Source organism: Castanea sativa, chromosome 3 (assembly GCF_040712315.1).
Source record: "Castanea sativa cultivar Marrone di Chiusa Pesio chromosome 3, ASM4071231v1".
In the NCBI taxonomy this organism is placed as follows: Eukaryota; Viridiplantae; Streptophyta; class Magnoliopsida; order Fagales; family Fagaceae; genus Castanea; species Castanea sativa.
Genome location: NC_134015.1, coordinates 33,736,614 through 33,751,975, shown reverse-complemented (window position 1 = coordinate 33,751,975; position 15,362 = coordinate 33,736,614). Strand labels below are relative to the sequence as shown.

Below are 15,362 nucleotides of genomic sequence, written 5' to 3'. Positions count from 1 at the left end.
CCACCAAATCGGCACACATGGAACCATGAACCCAGCCACCACTGCGACCCACCCACAAACCCAACACCCACCGCAACCCAGCTACCCACCACAACCCACACATGAACCCAGCCACAACTGTGAACCCACCTATGAACCAGCCACCCACCACTACCCACAAACCACCCAGCCACCCACCACAACCCACAAACCCAGCCACCCGCCACAACCCGAAAACCATCCAAAAAAAAGAAGAAAACTTATGAAGGTTGAACCGAGATTCGGTGGGTGAAGCAAACTATGGCAGAGGTGGAGCTGGCGCTGACGAATGGATTGGTGGCTGGTGATGAGTGGTTTGGTGGCGGCTCGGTGGTCTGGTTTGTGGGAAGAGCAAAGAGTGTTTGGTTTGTAGTAAGAGCTAAGAGTGAGAGAGGGGAGAGAGGGAGAGTTGTGTGAGAGAAAGAACGTGTAAAATGTTTTACACTTGATTTAAGCGTAAGAAATTTTACTTTTGAGAGTCTTAGTCTTACAGTTTGACCAGAAAATATTTTACAGTTGTCCATATTTTACACCAAAAGTAAAATGTGTAAAATAATTTCCAGAAAATATTTTATTTTGAGACAAACGGAGCATAAGTTACAGGCTTCTATTACAAGAAGTGGTCTTCAAACGTAATTTCCGTCTACATGTGTATAACATCTTTATTATAATCTTTTCTCTTCAGGCCAGTTGTCATTCTTGGTTGACTACAGATAAATGTCACTCTGAAAGCATAAGGTCTACTCTTAGAAAGCTCAAAGTTGTGGAGGATAAAACTGTTACAATGGTATGGATTTCAGGTTAGATAAATTCTGTCATTGGTAATTTGTTGTTTGAAATGCCAACATTTTTGGCACACCAATACATTAACCAATTGGATATTACACATTTAGATTTATAATATATATATTTTTTCCAATTGTAGTCAAGAGTTCTTTTGTAGATGATATAGTTTTAGTGGATGAAACTAAAAGTGGAGTTAATGCCAAGTTAGAAATTTGGCGAGAATTTCTAGAATCAAAATTACCCAAAACTTTAAGAATATAAATTTCAATTTAGTTAGAACTTTACAAGTCTGATGGCATGCTTGAAGTCAACACTAAGCAAGGGAGAAAAAAATCTAGGAGTTAGCCCCTAGGGTTGGCTGGAGTTAATACTAGACCATTGGAAAATTCCAAGAGAAATTTTATTAATCAATTGTACTTTCTCCATAGGTTGACAATGCTATACTTATATAGATGATGATTTATAACTTATACTAAATTCTAGTTGACTTAGGAAACCCTAACTTTAATTGACTTGGGAAATCTCAATTATTGAATTACAAAAATACCCTTAACTCTAGAAAATTAAATAAGATACCAATTAACCTAATTAAGTAATAAGCCTAAAATAAAATCCAAGTTTCTAATAGAAACACAATCTACTTCCAAATATAAATAGAACTAAATCAAAATAAAAAATTATTTGTACTTTTTGCATCACCTAGTAATCAGCGATTCAGCAGTAAGGCTTGCTTGGAATTGACACAAAACAAGAGAAACAAAACCTAGGAATATGCACATAGGATTGCTTGGAATCAACACCAAGCTATTGAAGGAAAGATTCCAACAATAAATGTTATTACTCAAGCAGCTTGTCTACATTGGAATACAATAGTGTGCTTATATTGCCTATCTTGAGCTAAACCTAATTCTAATAGACTTGGAAAAGCTTAGTTATTGAATTACAAAAATACCCTTGACTCTAAGAAATTAAATAAAAAATACTAATGAGGGAATTAAGTAATTAGACCTACAATAGAATTCAGTGGATGAATAAAACTACAATTGACTTCCAAAATTAATCTTATTAAAATGTTATGCTATCTATATAATATATATGCATGTCTTTTAATTATTATTATAATTTTTTTAAAAAGATGTGGATAGTTAAGAATGACTTTTAATTATTATTTTTGTTATTATTATTTTGAAAAAGATGTGGATAGTCAAGAAAAATGTGATTCCACTTCTGGAAAGTGGACATTTATTTTAGGATGTCCCAAAAATGAAAAACAGGACATTTTTAGGACAGAGGGCATATCTTCTTATATAGTTTTATAGGTAGACTCTTCTTTTATTTTTTTTTGTGAGTCTATAATTTATTTAAATATAGTTATTTATATATTAATTATGTGAAGTATATGTTGTATTGTATTCTTCTGAATTGATTCGTATCATCATGTCTGTATCATATTGTATGCATATCTGGTATAATTGTGTCCTTCAAGAATTGAGTTACCCAAGCATCCAATGGGTCTTGAATCCACGACCTCACCCTCCACCTAGCTTTTATAAGGGGAGACGTCTGGTTGAGTTGATTTGTTTTATTGTTCTATTGTTGATCAAGATGATTGTGTAGGTATACATGAACCTTCTTTCAAAAGGTGGCAGAGAAGTCATGGGTGACATTATGGAACTGGTATCCTCTTTTTCTTGGTAATTTTTATCCTTTATATTTATCTCTCAATTTTCAATAGTGAGTTTTGGCTCATAATTACTGCACCGTTGTGAACATTTTAATTATTCTATGAGTATCGTTGATTAGAGACATTTGTAAGCTGATTGTTTCTAAGTTCCTGCTGTAATATTGCAGAAAGAGGGTCCATCTTCCTATCAATTCTGTATCAGGCTTTCATTAACCATTGCTATTGCCAGGAACATGGTATGGTGCTTTTATGTTATAGAAAACATATCTTTTTAAATATTATGTTCATCCACCCACAGTGGAAAGTGGATACACAAGTGGGCTTGGTCAAATGCCACATACTTGGAGTCAGAAGTAAGGTAATAAAGCATTGGTTGCTTTTGCATTGTGCATATGCAGTATACATTAAGTACAAACTCTTTTGTTTTAGGAAACTAAAAGATTTAAAAGATCTCATTTCATCAATAGTCTTCAGACTTGTGCTGCCTAACGTATATTATGTATATCACTGGAAATACAAGACATGAGCCATCACTAAAAATTGATGAAAACTTAGATGGGACATGTGAGGTTCTGGGTGTGTGTTTGGCAGTAATTTGAAATCATCATTATCATAGCTATTATGATACTGCTGATGGTGGTATGCCCATTATGAAGTTAGATTTTCACACATTTGTGAACATTTGAAATACAAAGTCTTATACGCATGAGTTGGGATCTGTTCAATATTGAACAGATGTTGATGTTGGAATGGTTTCAGTTACCAAAAAACTGAAAGAAGAATAAGGGAAACAAAGGAGAGATATTAGATTCATGCCTTGGCCCAAGTTTCCTTATAGATGAGAAATGGAGTGTGATTATTTTTTGACAAGTAAGAGAATAATTTTTTAGAAAGAAGGATCAGTCAAAAACGGAGTGAGATTATTACTACATTATATTTAATTCATCAAGCGAACTTTATTATATGATTCTTTCCCTTCATTCAAATTATTTGGGGGATGATAGTTGTTAGAATTGTGGTTATGTGATTCAATTCACTATGTCTTAATAGCTTAAGTTTTTGGGACATTCGGTAATTTAACATAGTATCAAAGTAAGAGATCTTGAGTTTGATCCCTGTCTCTGTCCTATCTATTATTTAAAATGTTAAAAATCCTATGCGTTGGGCCCCACTTACTAAGGGGAGTCTAGGCCCACACTTGAAGAGGAGTGTTAGAATTATAGTTAATTCATTAACTCACTATTTCTTAACAATTTAAGTTTTTGGAAAAATCGGTAATATATTAGTGGTAAAACTTGCAAATCACAAATAATTCAGATTGGTTTATTAAAATCAACTAGGCAAATACCCCGTATGAAAATTCTCTAATAAACAGTCTTCTGTCAGTTCATATAACCCTTCAAGAGAACCTCATATGGAGATGGAAGAGTCATGGGAAGAGTAAAATATTGAGTTCTAGTCAGGTCATTTGATATGAGACTAAGGTTATGGGTTTAAGATTTACAGTGTGTCACACAAATGTACACACACACGTGTAATAGTAAGAATCAGGTTCACTCTATTTCATGTTGGCTATCCGCTACTTCCAAGAAGCATGGAGATTATACAAAAAGCACATATTGATAATCATTTGAACCACCAAATGAGGCTCCTACTTATATTAATCTCCAAATGTGTGTGTGTATAAAATTTATTTATTGTTGAATGCAAATAAATAATAAAAAAATGAATAAACCATTAAAATCTTTGCTTAGGTGGATGGCTAAACTTAGATGGAAGGTTAAATGAATATATTCACTTAAAGCTTTGTTTAGGTGGAATGCTAAAGAATGACACACAACGTTAATTAGCTGGTGATGAGATGGAAGGCTAAATGAAAGACTTCTTTAAGAATGCGCCACATGGTAGTACTTCATGCTCTTACACGAGGTTTTTTTTTTTTTTTTTTGATAAGTAAGTATATATACAAACGGCTACTCTGTGCATGAAAAACATAGAGCAGACGCAGGAAATACAAGAAGAAAAATAGAAAGAAAACAAAAAAGAAACCAAGACAACATATTAATTACATGGGAGAAAGAGAGCTAAGAAAAGAAGGGAGGAAATCACTAGACGTGAGTCCCCAAGCCTGAGACCAATCAAAGAGAGTCCCACTAAAAGAAGCAAGCATCTGATCACCAGAGCTATCCAGGTCCTCAAAAGTCCTCTGATTCCGTTCCTTTCAAATGCACCAAAGGATGCATAACGGAACTAAGTTCCAAATCTGAGATGAATGCTTCCCCAACCAGTTCCACCATCCAAAAAGCAAATCTTACACGAGGTTTCAGCTTATGTATTTTGAATAGATTGATGATTTCTTTGTCAACTAAGCTAGCTGACCTTTAGATTGGATTATTTATTTTGCTTAAATGGTTGGATTTCATGTTGAGTTGCTAAGCTTGGTTATGGCTGCATTGTATCCCTGGCTTATAAATTGTAAAAGTAATATGAATTGAAATATAAACAAAAAGAGCCTGTAGGCCCTCAACATAATTTTATATTGGATTTGCATGATGTGGTTGAGACATTTTAGTGGGTTATTTATTTATTTATTTATTTATTTTTTAAAAGAGGGAGAGAGTATTACTATTAGGGTCAAGTTGGGCTGCCAAGAGCCTTGTAGCTTAATTGGCACCTCTTGGTTTTTCCAATGAGACATCTAGGGTTCAAATTTCCCTACCCCCAACTATTGAATTATAAATTAAAAAAAAAAAAATAGGGTCAAGATTAGGAAGCAAAATGCCTAGTTTCTGGAACCAGCTTGAATAAACAACTCAACACTAGTGAAGCTTTGACAAAGTCAACACAAACATGGGGTGTAGATCCTGCTTGAACCATCTTTAATCTATCCAAGGATGATATGATTGGATTCCTACTTTGTTGTCCCTGTTTGTGTTTGCAACTATCATGCATTAGAGAAGAAATTGTTTTCTTTTCTGGATAAGTAGGGTAAAATGTTGTTGGCCATCAAGTAATGAAATCTTCACAAGTGAAGATGTGGATGTTTAGATAAAAGACCCAAATACACAATAGTGGTAAGAAATGAAACATTGATTGACACTGCCTGCTAGTGGTCATAATAGTAGTAAGTAGTGGATCATTGATTGAGAATGTTGAAGATTGTCAAAGCAAAGCAATAAGTTTTTGTAACTTATTTAATTTGTTCAAATCAAGAAAAGGAAAAAAGAAAAGAAAAGAAAAGAAAAAAACGATTTAGCTTTGTGTATGAGATAAGTTTGTTGAAGTTTTAATTTGGGGGAGGACTGCCCAAAATGAAAGGATGATTTGTTAGGTGCTGAAACTGCTTATCAAGAATGTTTAGTTGTGTTCAATTAACTGGTTAAGATCCTATGGATAGTCAAGTTAAATCGACAAGTCACGTGATCCTATTACTTGTTCAAAATCTATTTGGCTTATAAACTTTCATGCAATTGTTTACTTTTATTTCTTGTTCTTTGACTCAATGCCAATTTGATTAGTTTTGAAATGCAATCATTTACATAACCAATCCCATCGGGTGGGGAAACAATGACTTTTTTTTTTCCTGGGGGGATTTAATATTGCGTTCAGAATAACTAATTTTCTCTATTAAGAAGCTTGCTACTTCACCTTGTCAGTTTTATATTACACTACACTTCTTCTTCTTCTTTTTTTATTTTATTTTATTTTATTTTTATTTTATATATATATATATATATATATATATATATATATATATATATATATGCGGAAAATATAAATAAGGGCCGACTAAGGCCATGAGATTACAAATATGAAATAGTGCCATCTGATTACAATGCTAAGGGTTGTAAAGAGGAGGCAAAGCTGAGAAAGATAGACTCTTGGCTGGAAGAGGAGGGAATTTTGGAGTTGCTGAAGTTTCTCCTAAAATTTGACCTGCCTCAGAATGGAGGAATGGCTTCCTTAAATAGGCTGGAGGAGGCCTCGGATGCTGGCTGGAGATTGCGGAAATCACGGAGGGTAAACTGCTTTTACTGAGGTGAAAGTTAATTCCACCGAAAGCAACAGTTACTCTTGATGATTGTGTCGGTGAACAGTAAAACTTTTACTGTTCATGCTACAGTGATTTGTCCCCTTGCTTTTCCGGATTCGGTCACTGTTGAAATAGTAACCTGTCGGGGAATCTGCTGGGTGCGGATACTGTTCATGATGCGAGTGCTTGTTCATATCGGTGGTGAGTCTTGATTTTGAATAGTAACCGGACTGGGATTTTTATCCTGAATTGCTTTGTCAGGATGTTTTAGTCAGTATCAGGGGCATCGGACGGATATCCATCATAAGGATCCCATGGTGAATCGTTATCACAATCGTGCTCGTGATATCTGGCATAGGTGTTGCAGAGTCCACAGTAGAGAAGTGGTTCATGGGCAGGCTTTTTCCCTGTAAGAAATTCTCTGGGGTTATCAGGACCAAGTTTTTTCAGATTTCTAATGGCGGAGTCATATGGCCGCCGTCCAAAAACATAGATCCTGTCTGTGGAGCCTATAAAATGGTAGTCCTTCCAAAGCTCTTGGCTGATATCAATGATTTGGTTGTTGAAGTAGTTCCTCCAGCGTTCTGCTAGAGCATTAGGGTATTTGTATGAAATATATGTGTCTCCTTCATACCATGGGCCCTGATAAGAGAAACCATTAATGAGGACAAGGTGCTTTGAGGGATGAACTTCCATCCAATTGTTTTGTTCCCATTACGTAAAGTACTCCAACATCGATAGAAACAAAGAGCAATTGACTTGCCTAACGGCATTTTGGATGATCTCGGAAGGCGGGTGATTTTGGTCATGACTTGTGAGTTTGATAGCACGATAAAACCGGACTCAAACATACGGGAGAGCCAATTAGGATCTCTTTCTTCTTCATCGATCCGTCTTCATAATTGACCAAAAAGTCTGGGAAGGGATGCCTATTTTCATATACACGGAGTGCTTCCGAAGTATTCTTCCCATGCTGCTTGGACTAGAATGTTGTCCATATCATCTGAATCGTCTGGATTAGGAATAGTAGTTGTAACTAGCATTTTGAAATGCTCATACCAAAGATCCCTACTTTCGTTCATGGCCTTGCTTCTCAGAATACGAGTTTGTAAATCTGATGGCAAGTTGGCAACGGCACTTCTTAGGGTCGCTCTAGTCTTAAGACTGAGCTTAGCATAGTCAGTGCCCATGATAGTCATTTTGTCCATTGAATGGACATCCTCTTTGCCAAAGAGTTGACTAGTTAAGATTTCATTTCTGGCTTCAAGATTTACTAGATGGATTTCTAGTGCTCTGAGGGTTTTGAGGAATAGGTCTTGGTTGTTTCTGGTGTAGGCAAAATGAAGGTTATCAAGGAGGCATTTAATGGAGTAGGGTAGGTCTGTGTATGTTCCATTATTGAACTGCAAAGCCCGGGATAAGACTTCCTGTAAAACAATAGCCATATCACCATTGGAATATGTCACCGTTGGAGGGACAAATTCTTGAAGGGATGTTGCTCCTCTATGGCTGGTAGAGGATGCGCCTTCATGCTTTACAAAAGACTGTCCCGCTGGTAGTCTTTTGTCTTGAGGATAGTCCCTTGCGGGTGCTTTCCCCTTGCCCTTCTTCTCAGCTGAAGAAGTCATCTTCCACTTATCAGTGGTATTAAATATTGCTTTCTCTTTATCCTGCGAAGAAAGGTTTGGACCATTTGAGATTTTCAAATAATTGCTAAAAACCTTTTTGCTTTTAAGATTGATGGATGCAAAGATGCTAATATTTTTATGATAAATGCATGATGACAATTGATTGGAGCCAAAACGAGGATCAATTGTTTTGGTTGGATCAAGTTGCTGGGCTTGATTATGAGATGGAAGGATGGTGATAGTGCTGAGAGTTTTTGATATAGAAGCTTTCTGGAGGGAGCAAACCTCCCAAGGTTCTGGGCTTCTCATAAATTCGAATTTGACAGTCTGACCAAAAGGATGGGCTGTGATTCCTTCAGTATCTGTGATGAAAGGATATAACAAACACAAGAAAGGGTTTCCTAGGATGACTCTATCTGTCATGTTTTTGACAAGGACAAATTTTGTCATAAAGGATATGCCTCCTTGGCAAACTTCAGCTTGTGGGATATTGAAATCAATTTGCATTCTTCCGCCACTTGCGGATGTTAATCTCTCCTTAGACTTCTTGAAGTATCTAGAGGGAATGATTCCTTCCTGAATGCAATTAAGATCAGCACCTGAATCAATTAAGGCTATAACCTCAAATTCAAATTCCCGACTGATGACAATCCTGACTTTGGAATGCCATTTGTGGAAGTTAATCCTACTGATGGAGTCTAAGAATAATTCTTTGCTAGGTTCCTGGATAAAATCAGCTGTAGGGTTAACTGTTTGGTCATCTTCATCATCTGAGGGACCTTCCTTATTGCTTTGATGAGAAGTGTTTTCCAAAAATTGGATTCTACGATTAAGGAGATCATAGTCGACCCTAAGGATGGTTAATTCTTGCTTTAGGGTTCTAACTTCTGATTTGGTTTCCTTAATTTCTCTCTGAAGGTCATTGATAGTAACTTCCTTTTTAGACTGGGTAAACCTGTTGTAGATCTGTTCTAAATCTACTTTGGGTTGCTGGATCTTAAGGGCAGGTTTGCTAGTTTCCTTAACTAAGGTCTGATGGAAAAGGGTAAGCTTTTGAGCTTTGATGACAGGATCTTCTATAGCCTCTATGAGGTCTAAAAGGAGCTCTTCTTGCCTGTTCAACACATTGATGGTTTTGCTTCTACAACATCCTTCTTTGCATGGCGTGGGTTCATCAGGGCCACTAGAGGTGCTGGTACTAGAGGAGTCAGAGGATGATCTGTATATCTGCCTAAGCTCACTGTCACTAGCGCTGCTGAATGACTCACTGTCTGAGTGGTCAAGTTCTAGTAACTTGAAGATCTCATTTTTGCTGGGTTGGTCACTAATGAGGGTATTGATAAGGGATTTGGCTTTAGCCCTACACTCATTTTTAAAATGACCTTTCTTTCCACAGTTGTAGCATTTGCCGGATGCTTGTGGGATGGGTTCCTTGGATTTTCCTTTTTTATAGAAATCATCAGTCTTGTACTTCTATTTTCTATAATACTTGGTTGCTTTCCTCCTAAAGGGTTTCTCAAAGGATTCCTTTCCTTTGTACTTGGATTTCCTCTTGGAAGGTTTGACAGAGGGTAAGCCATACTGCGTACAGAAATGTCCTATTTCGTACTTAGCTTTGTTCTTGTTGATATGGCTTTGGATTTTGAGGTCCCTGCACATCTTCATTCCTTCACTTCGAATAGTGCTAGAGATGTCTCCATAGGTTAGGTTATCATAGTCTATGACACCTAAGGGGCTGCAAAGGGTTTCCTTGACCTTAAATTTGAAGAGGGTTGGTAAACCATTAATGAATTTCTCCTTCCAAAATGGAGAATTACAATCTCTTCTGTGCATGACTCTAGTGGTAAAGACATCTTCATACCACTTGTAATCTCTTAGGGTTTTACACCTAAGGTTACTCAGCTGTTCGTAAATCCTAGCTGTGATATTGCTGGGCTTTCCTATGAAGTGTTTCATGATTGTATAAATCAGGGTATTGACTCCATCAGGAATTCCTTGTTCAATTTCATTGATGATGGGGTTTCCTTCCTCATCTTTCTGGATGGCGTACTTGATGTCTTCTTTAGACACTTCAGTAAGGCAATTGTTCCACCATTGCTGGAGTTTACCTGTAAATCCTAAAGCCATCATCTCAATGACTTCTTTGTGGGGACGGCCTTCGTCCAGGTAGTTGTTGGCTACCATAGTCATATGCTGGATTTTGTTTAGGATTTCCTGTTCTGATAAACCATCTATGTTCCATTCATAGAGTATACCAGTAGATACAGAGAATTGGTTACTAACATTCCTTTCCTCATACCGGAGGTCCGGGGGTGAAGGTCTAGGGTACCAATTTTTGGTTGAGCTGGTTGGATCGGGATGGTAAAGCCGTTTTACCTCTAAATCCTGAAATTGGTTTTCTAATTGCTCAAACTCCTGGTCAGAGGTTTGGTTAGAGCTGCTAGAAGCTGATTGGACGTCTAGAACATTAACTGATGAAGGTTCTTTCTTAACAAGTTCATCTAGCTTCTGGGTGACAATTTCTAAGGCTGTCTTATCTTTAGGATAACTATGGCGGCAGTGCCGACCAACTTGATTAAATGATAAATTTTTTTAGTAACTTACAATCCGACCGGGCCAAACTTGGCTCTGATACCATAAGGGGGTAAGTTACAGGCTAAGGCCGGTTGGGGCCATGTGCGGAAAATATAAATAAGGGCCGACTAAGGCCATGAGATTACAAATATGAAATAGTGCCATCTGATTACAATGCTAAGGGTTGTAAAGAGGAGGCAAAGCTGAGAAAGATAGACTCTTGGCTGGAAGAGGAGGGAATTTTGGAGTTGCTGAAGTTTCTCCTAAAATTTGACCTGCCTCAGAATGGAGGAATGGCTTCCTTAAATAGGCTGGAGGAGGCCTCGGATTATATATATATATATATATATATATATCTTATATACCATTTGCATGCGAAGCAAGCGCTTGCTCTACCTCAATTCTATATTTCATTTTACACATTCGGTCTAGTTGTTTCTGTGTTTTGGCTGACTGATGGTATCGAGCCTTTTATACTTCTATTGTTAATTATATTGAGGTTTTAACTTAATGATTTTAGACAGAACAAATTTTTGTAGAAGATTGTTTAGGTTGTATGTCTCTTTGTACTATCAGTTGGATCATAAAAGCGAAATGTGTTACTCAGCACAAGACTGTGCCAATATCAACACTTTTTGGGCATCACTTATAATTGAAGAATGCTCTCGACTTGGTTTAACGGTGAGATTAAGTGTTTTAAATCTGGTCTAACTCTATTGAGGTACATGTCTGATTTATTCTTTGTTGTAGTATTTTTGTGTAGCTCCAGGATCGAGATCATCTCCCCTTGCTGTTGCTGCTTCCACTCATCCCCTAATAACATGCATTGCATGTTTTGATGAGCGCTCACTTGCATTTCATGCTGTTGGTTATGCAAGAGGATCTCACATCCCAGCAGTAGTCATAACATCATCTGGCACTGCAGTTTCAAATCTTCTTCCTGCTGTGAGTTTCATTGAATATTTATGGGTTAAATTACTATTATGGGTACCATCTTTTAGCTGTAAATGAAAATATAGCAAATATGAAATATGTTCAATTTATTGTCATTTTCATCATTTAGGTGGGCTTGATCTTGTCAATTCATGATTATGGTACAGAACTTCAACCATAACATCTTTTTATTCCCCTTCTAGTGACTTACTTTGACCATTGTTCGCTATCACAGTTCTTATCATACTAGTATCTTACTTTAGTTTTCATTCCTCATTCTATCGTTATTCACAATTCCTACTCATGTGGCTAATAAAATTGAAAAGTTGCAAAGACACTTCCTATGGGGAGATAGCAAGATTCATTTGGTAGGATCGGATAAAGTTTGTGCGCCTATAGCCAATGGTGGCTTAGGGATAAGGAAACTCTCTACCTTTAATAAGGCTTTATTGGGGAAATGGTTGTGGCGGTTTGGTAAGGAAGAGGGTCGGTTATGGAGGCGGGTAGTAGCCTCAAAATATGGGGAAGACTGGGGGGATGGACCTCAAAGCTGGGTAGGGGAGCTCATGGGTGTGGTTTGTGGAGAAGTATCCGCATGGGTTGGGAGGATTTCAGCAAAAATTGTCAGTTTGTGGTTGGGTTGGGGAATAGGGTGAGGTTTTGGCAGGATGAGTGGTATGGGGATTAACCTTTTCAATTGGCTTTTCCAAGGCTGTATGGCATAGCCATTGATAAGGAGGCTTCTGTTGAAGCTTCTCTGCATAGGCAGGGGGCGGAGGATAGAAGATCTTGGAATGTTCGTTTTAGCAGATTTTTTAAGGATTGGGAGATGGATGAAGGGCTGCAATTTCTTCGCTTATTGGGTGCTTTAACCCCTCCTATGGATGTTGGAGACCGGATGAGATGGAAATTGAAGTCTAATGGGGCTTTTGACATCCGGTCGTACTATTACAAATTAAGAAACTCTCATTCAACTATCTTTCCTTGGAAAGCTATTTGGAGAGTAAAGGCCCCTAGGCGAGTTTCTTTTTTTGTTTGGTGTGTAGCTTGGAATAAGATTCTAACGGGAGACAATCTGAGATTGAGGAGATTGGATTTTGAGGATTGGTGCATTATGTGCCGTCATTGTGGAGAGACGGTAGATCACTTACTTCTTCATTGTGAGGTGGCCTATCGGTTATGGAGCTTTGTTTTCATAACTTTCGGCCTGGCTTGGGTGATGCCTAGATCGATTCCAGACTTGCTTTTTGGATGGTGGAATTGGCTGGGGAAGCATTCGTCTTAGATCTGGAATTTAGTCCCGTTGTGCATCCTTTGGTGTATTTGGAAGGAGCGGAATCGGAGGACTTTTGAGGATTTGGATTGCTCTAGTGATCAGCTGCTTGCTTCTTTTAGTGGATCTCTTTTTGATTGGTCTCGGGCGTGGGGACTCACGTCTAGTGATTCCCTCCCTTCTTTTCTCTGCTCCCTTTTCCTTTTGTAATTTCTTTGTTGTTTGGTTTTTTCTCTTGTTTCTCTTTGTTTTTTCTTCTTGTATTTCTGGGTTGCTCTGTGTTTTTCAGGCATAGAGTAGCCGTTCGTATATATATAATTCTTACTTATATAAAAAAAAAAAATTATTAAAAAAAAAAAAATTATTAAAAAAAAAAAGAAGAGATATTCCTCATTTATGTTTTGTCTGAAACTTGGATTTTGCACATAACATTCCTTATAACACATGTAGCTTAGTTTAGATTAATTTTAATACAATATAAGAGACAATGTACAGGTTGTGGAGGCTAGTCAAGATTTTGTACCACTTCTGTTGCTCACTGCAGATCGCCCTCCTGAGTTGCAGGATGCTGGAGCAAACCAGTCAATTAATCAGGTATGGGACATTAAATTCAGTCCATAATATACCTCATAAAACTAACTATTTTTTTATTATTATAAATATAATAAACAATTGTATTTTGTGGTGTTTAACAACCTCTTTTTAGCATCTGAATTTGACAATGGGGAGTTGGTGAGTTTCTTTTCTTTGTCAATTACTATCAACGCTTGCTTATACAAAAAATGGCATATGATTTGATGCTGTCTTGGTATGAAATGTATTACTCAAAAATGTGTTTTGCATATCTACACTAACATACAAACGATGAGCCTATTTGGTCTCCCTCTTGTTCTCTTGCATTTCAAGCTTAAAAACAGAAGAGATCTGCAAAGTAAATAAAGTTTCCTTCCATTTTGTGTCCCCAAATGTAGTTCATGAGAGTCATTCCGGTACATGCATCATCAATTTATAATGGCTAAAACTGCATGTACGTGTATGCTTCAGTCTTGTGAGATGGGATATGTATCTATGGACCTATTTCTCTGTGATAATTCATAAGAATGTTATTACTTGAAAGATGATTGTAATTTGGCTGGTGATGCTAGATTTTGGGTTGGTTCACTATGATTCTGTTAGCTCTTTGTTATTGTAACATCGTGTATAATTCTTTTCCTTTTCTCATTGCTTTATTTTATTTTGTAAGTCTAACTTAATGAAGCAATTTGAAATTCTGATTTCTATTAGGGCATAGTTGCACGGGGGAGTAGATTAGTTATTGGAATGAAACTATGGATATTTAGTTTGCTCCAAAATTATTATTACCATACTCATGAACGAAATTTTTTGAATTTGGATTAGGTAAACCATTTTGGTTCTTTTGTGAGGTTTTTCTTCGGTCTTCCTGCAGCCACTGATCAGGTTCCCGCACGTGTGTTACTTACCACCATTGACTCTGCTGTACATTGGGCAACCTCTTCACCTCGTGGTCCTGTTCATATTAACTGCCCTTTCAGGGAGCCACTGGAAAATAGTCCAAGCATATGGATGCCAAGCTGTTTGAAGGGATTAGGCTTTTGGATGTCTAGTGCTGAACCATTTACTAAATATATTCAAGTGCGGCATTCTCATGCGTGTAATGATACTCATGGCCGAATGGCAGAGGTTTTAAATGTTATTCAAAGGGCTAAGAATGGGCTTCTACTTATTGGTGCGATGCATACAGAGGATGACATATGGGCAGCTCTTCTCTTGTCCAAACACCTTTCATGGCCTACTATCCCTGACATATTGTCAGGATTAAGATTGAGAAAGCTTTTGGCTTTTTCTGAACTTGAACAGGAATTTATTTTTGTTGATCATCTTGATCATGCTCTGCTTTCAGATTCTGTCAGAGATTGGTTGCAGGCTGATGTGATTATTCAGGTATACCTTCACCCTTTTCTTTTCTGGCTAATATTTAGTGCCTTTTGTGTTAGTTCTTAGTATCTTTGTAGAAATATGACAAATTTTGATTGAAGCTGTTAAACCAATTGTCCCCAAAACTTAACTATTAGGATATGATAAATTTAATCATTTAATCACACAATTCTAACACTCCTCCTCATGTGTGGGCTGAAAATACCTTTTAAATAGGTGATGCCCAACACGTGGGATTATAAATGAGAGTTAAAGTGGAGAAGATAATGATCGAACTTAGGATTTCATGCTCTGATACCAAGTTAAATTACCGATTGTCTCAAAAGTTTAAGCTATTAGGATATGGTAAATTTATAATGTTGGTGTAAACCACACCTTGATAATTATACTTAGGGATCAAAGGTAATTACCCCTTATACACATATTACTTATCGGTTTACCCCTGACCCTGGACAAACCTAGTATTACTTATAGGTT

General features: G+C 37.1%; 1 protein-coding gene across 5 annotated transcripts in view; it reads left to right on the top strand.

The window, feature by feature from the left end:
- Nucleotides 1-15,362, top strand: part of LOC142629734 (protein PHYLLO, chloroplastic) — a 65,173-nt gene that overhangs the window by 3,253 nt on the left and 46,558 nt on the right. For 3 of the 5 annotated variants that reach the window (XR_012843108.1, XM_075803771.1, XM_075803770.1), the window contains exons 5-11: nucleotides 704-805; nucleotides 2,422-2,481; nucleotides 2,656-2,724; nucleotides 11,300-11,404; nucleotides 11,474-11,668; nucleotides 13,425-13,523; nucleotides 14,328-14,891. Coding sequence is in view for 4 of the 5 variants with exons in the window: in XM_075803771.1 (XP_075659886.1) it covers nucleotides 704-805; nucleotides 2,422-2,481; nucleotides 2,656-2,724; nucleotides 11,300-11,404; nucleotides 11,474-11,668; nucleotides 13,425-13,523; nucleotides 14,328-14,891 (1,194 nt within the window). In the remaining variant the exon portion in view is untranslated. Of the gene's footprint in view, nucleotides 1-703; nucleotides 819-2,421; nucleotides 2,482-2,655; nucleotides 2,725-2,820; nucleotides 2,847-11,299; nucleotides 11,405-11,473; nucleotides 11,669-13,424; nucleotides 13,524-14,327; nucleotides 14,892-15,362 lie in introns of those variants that run through there. The other 2 variants (XM_075803772.1, XM_075803773.1) reach the window with 2 other exon arrangements.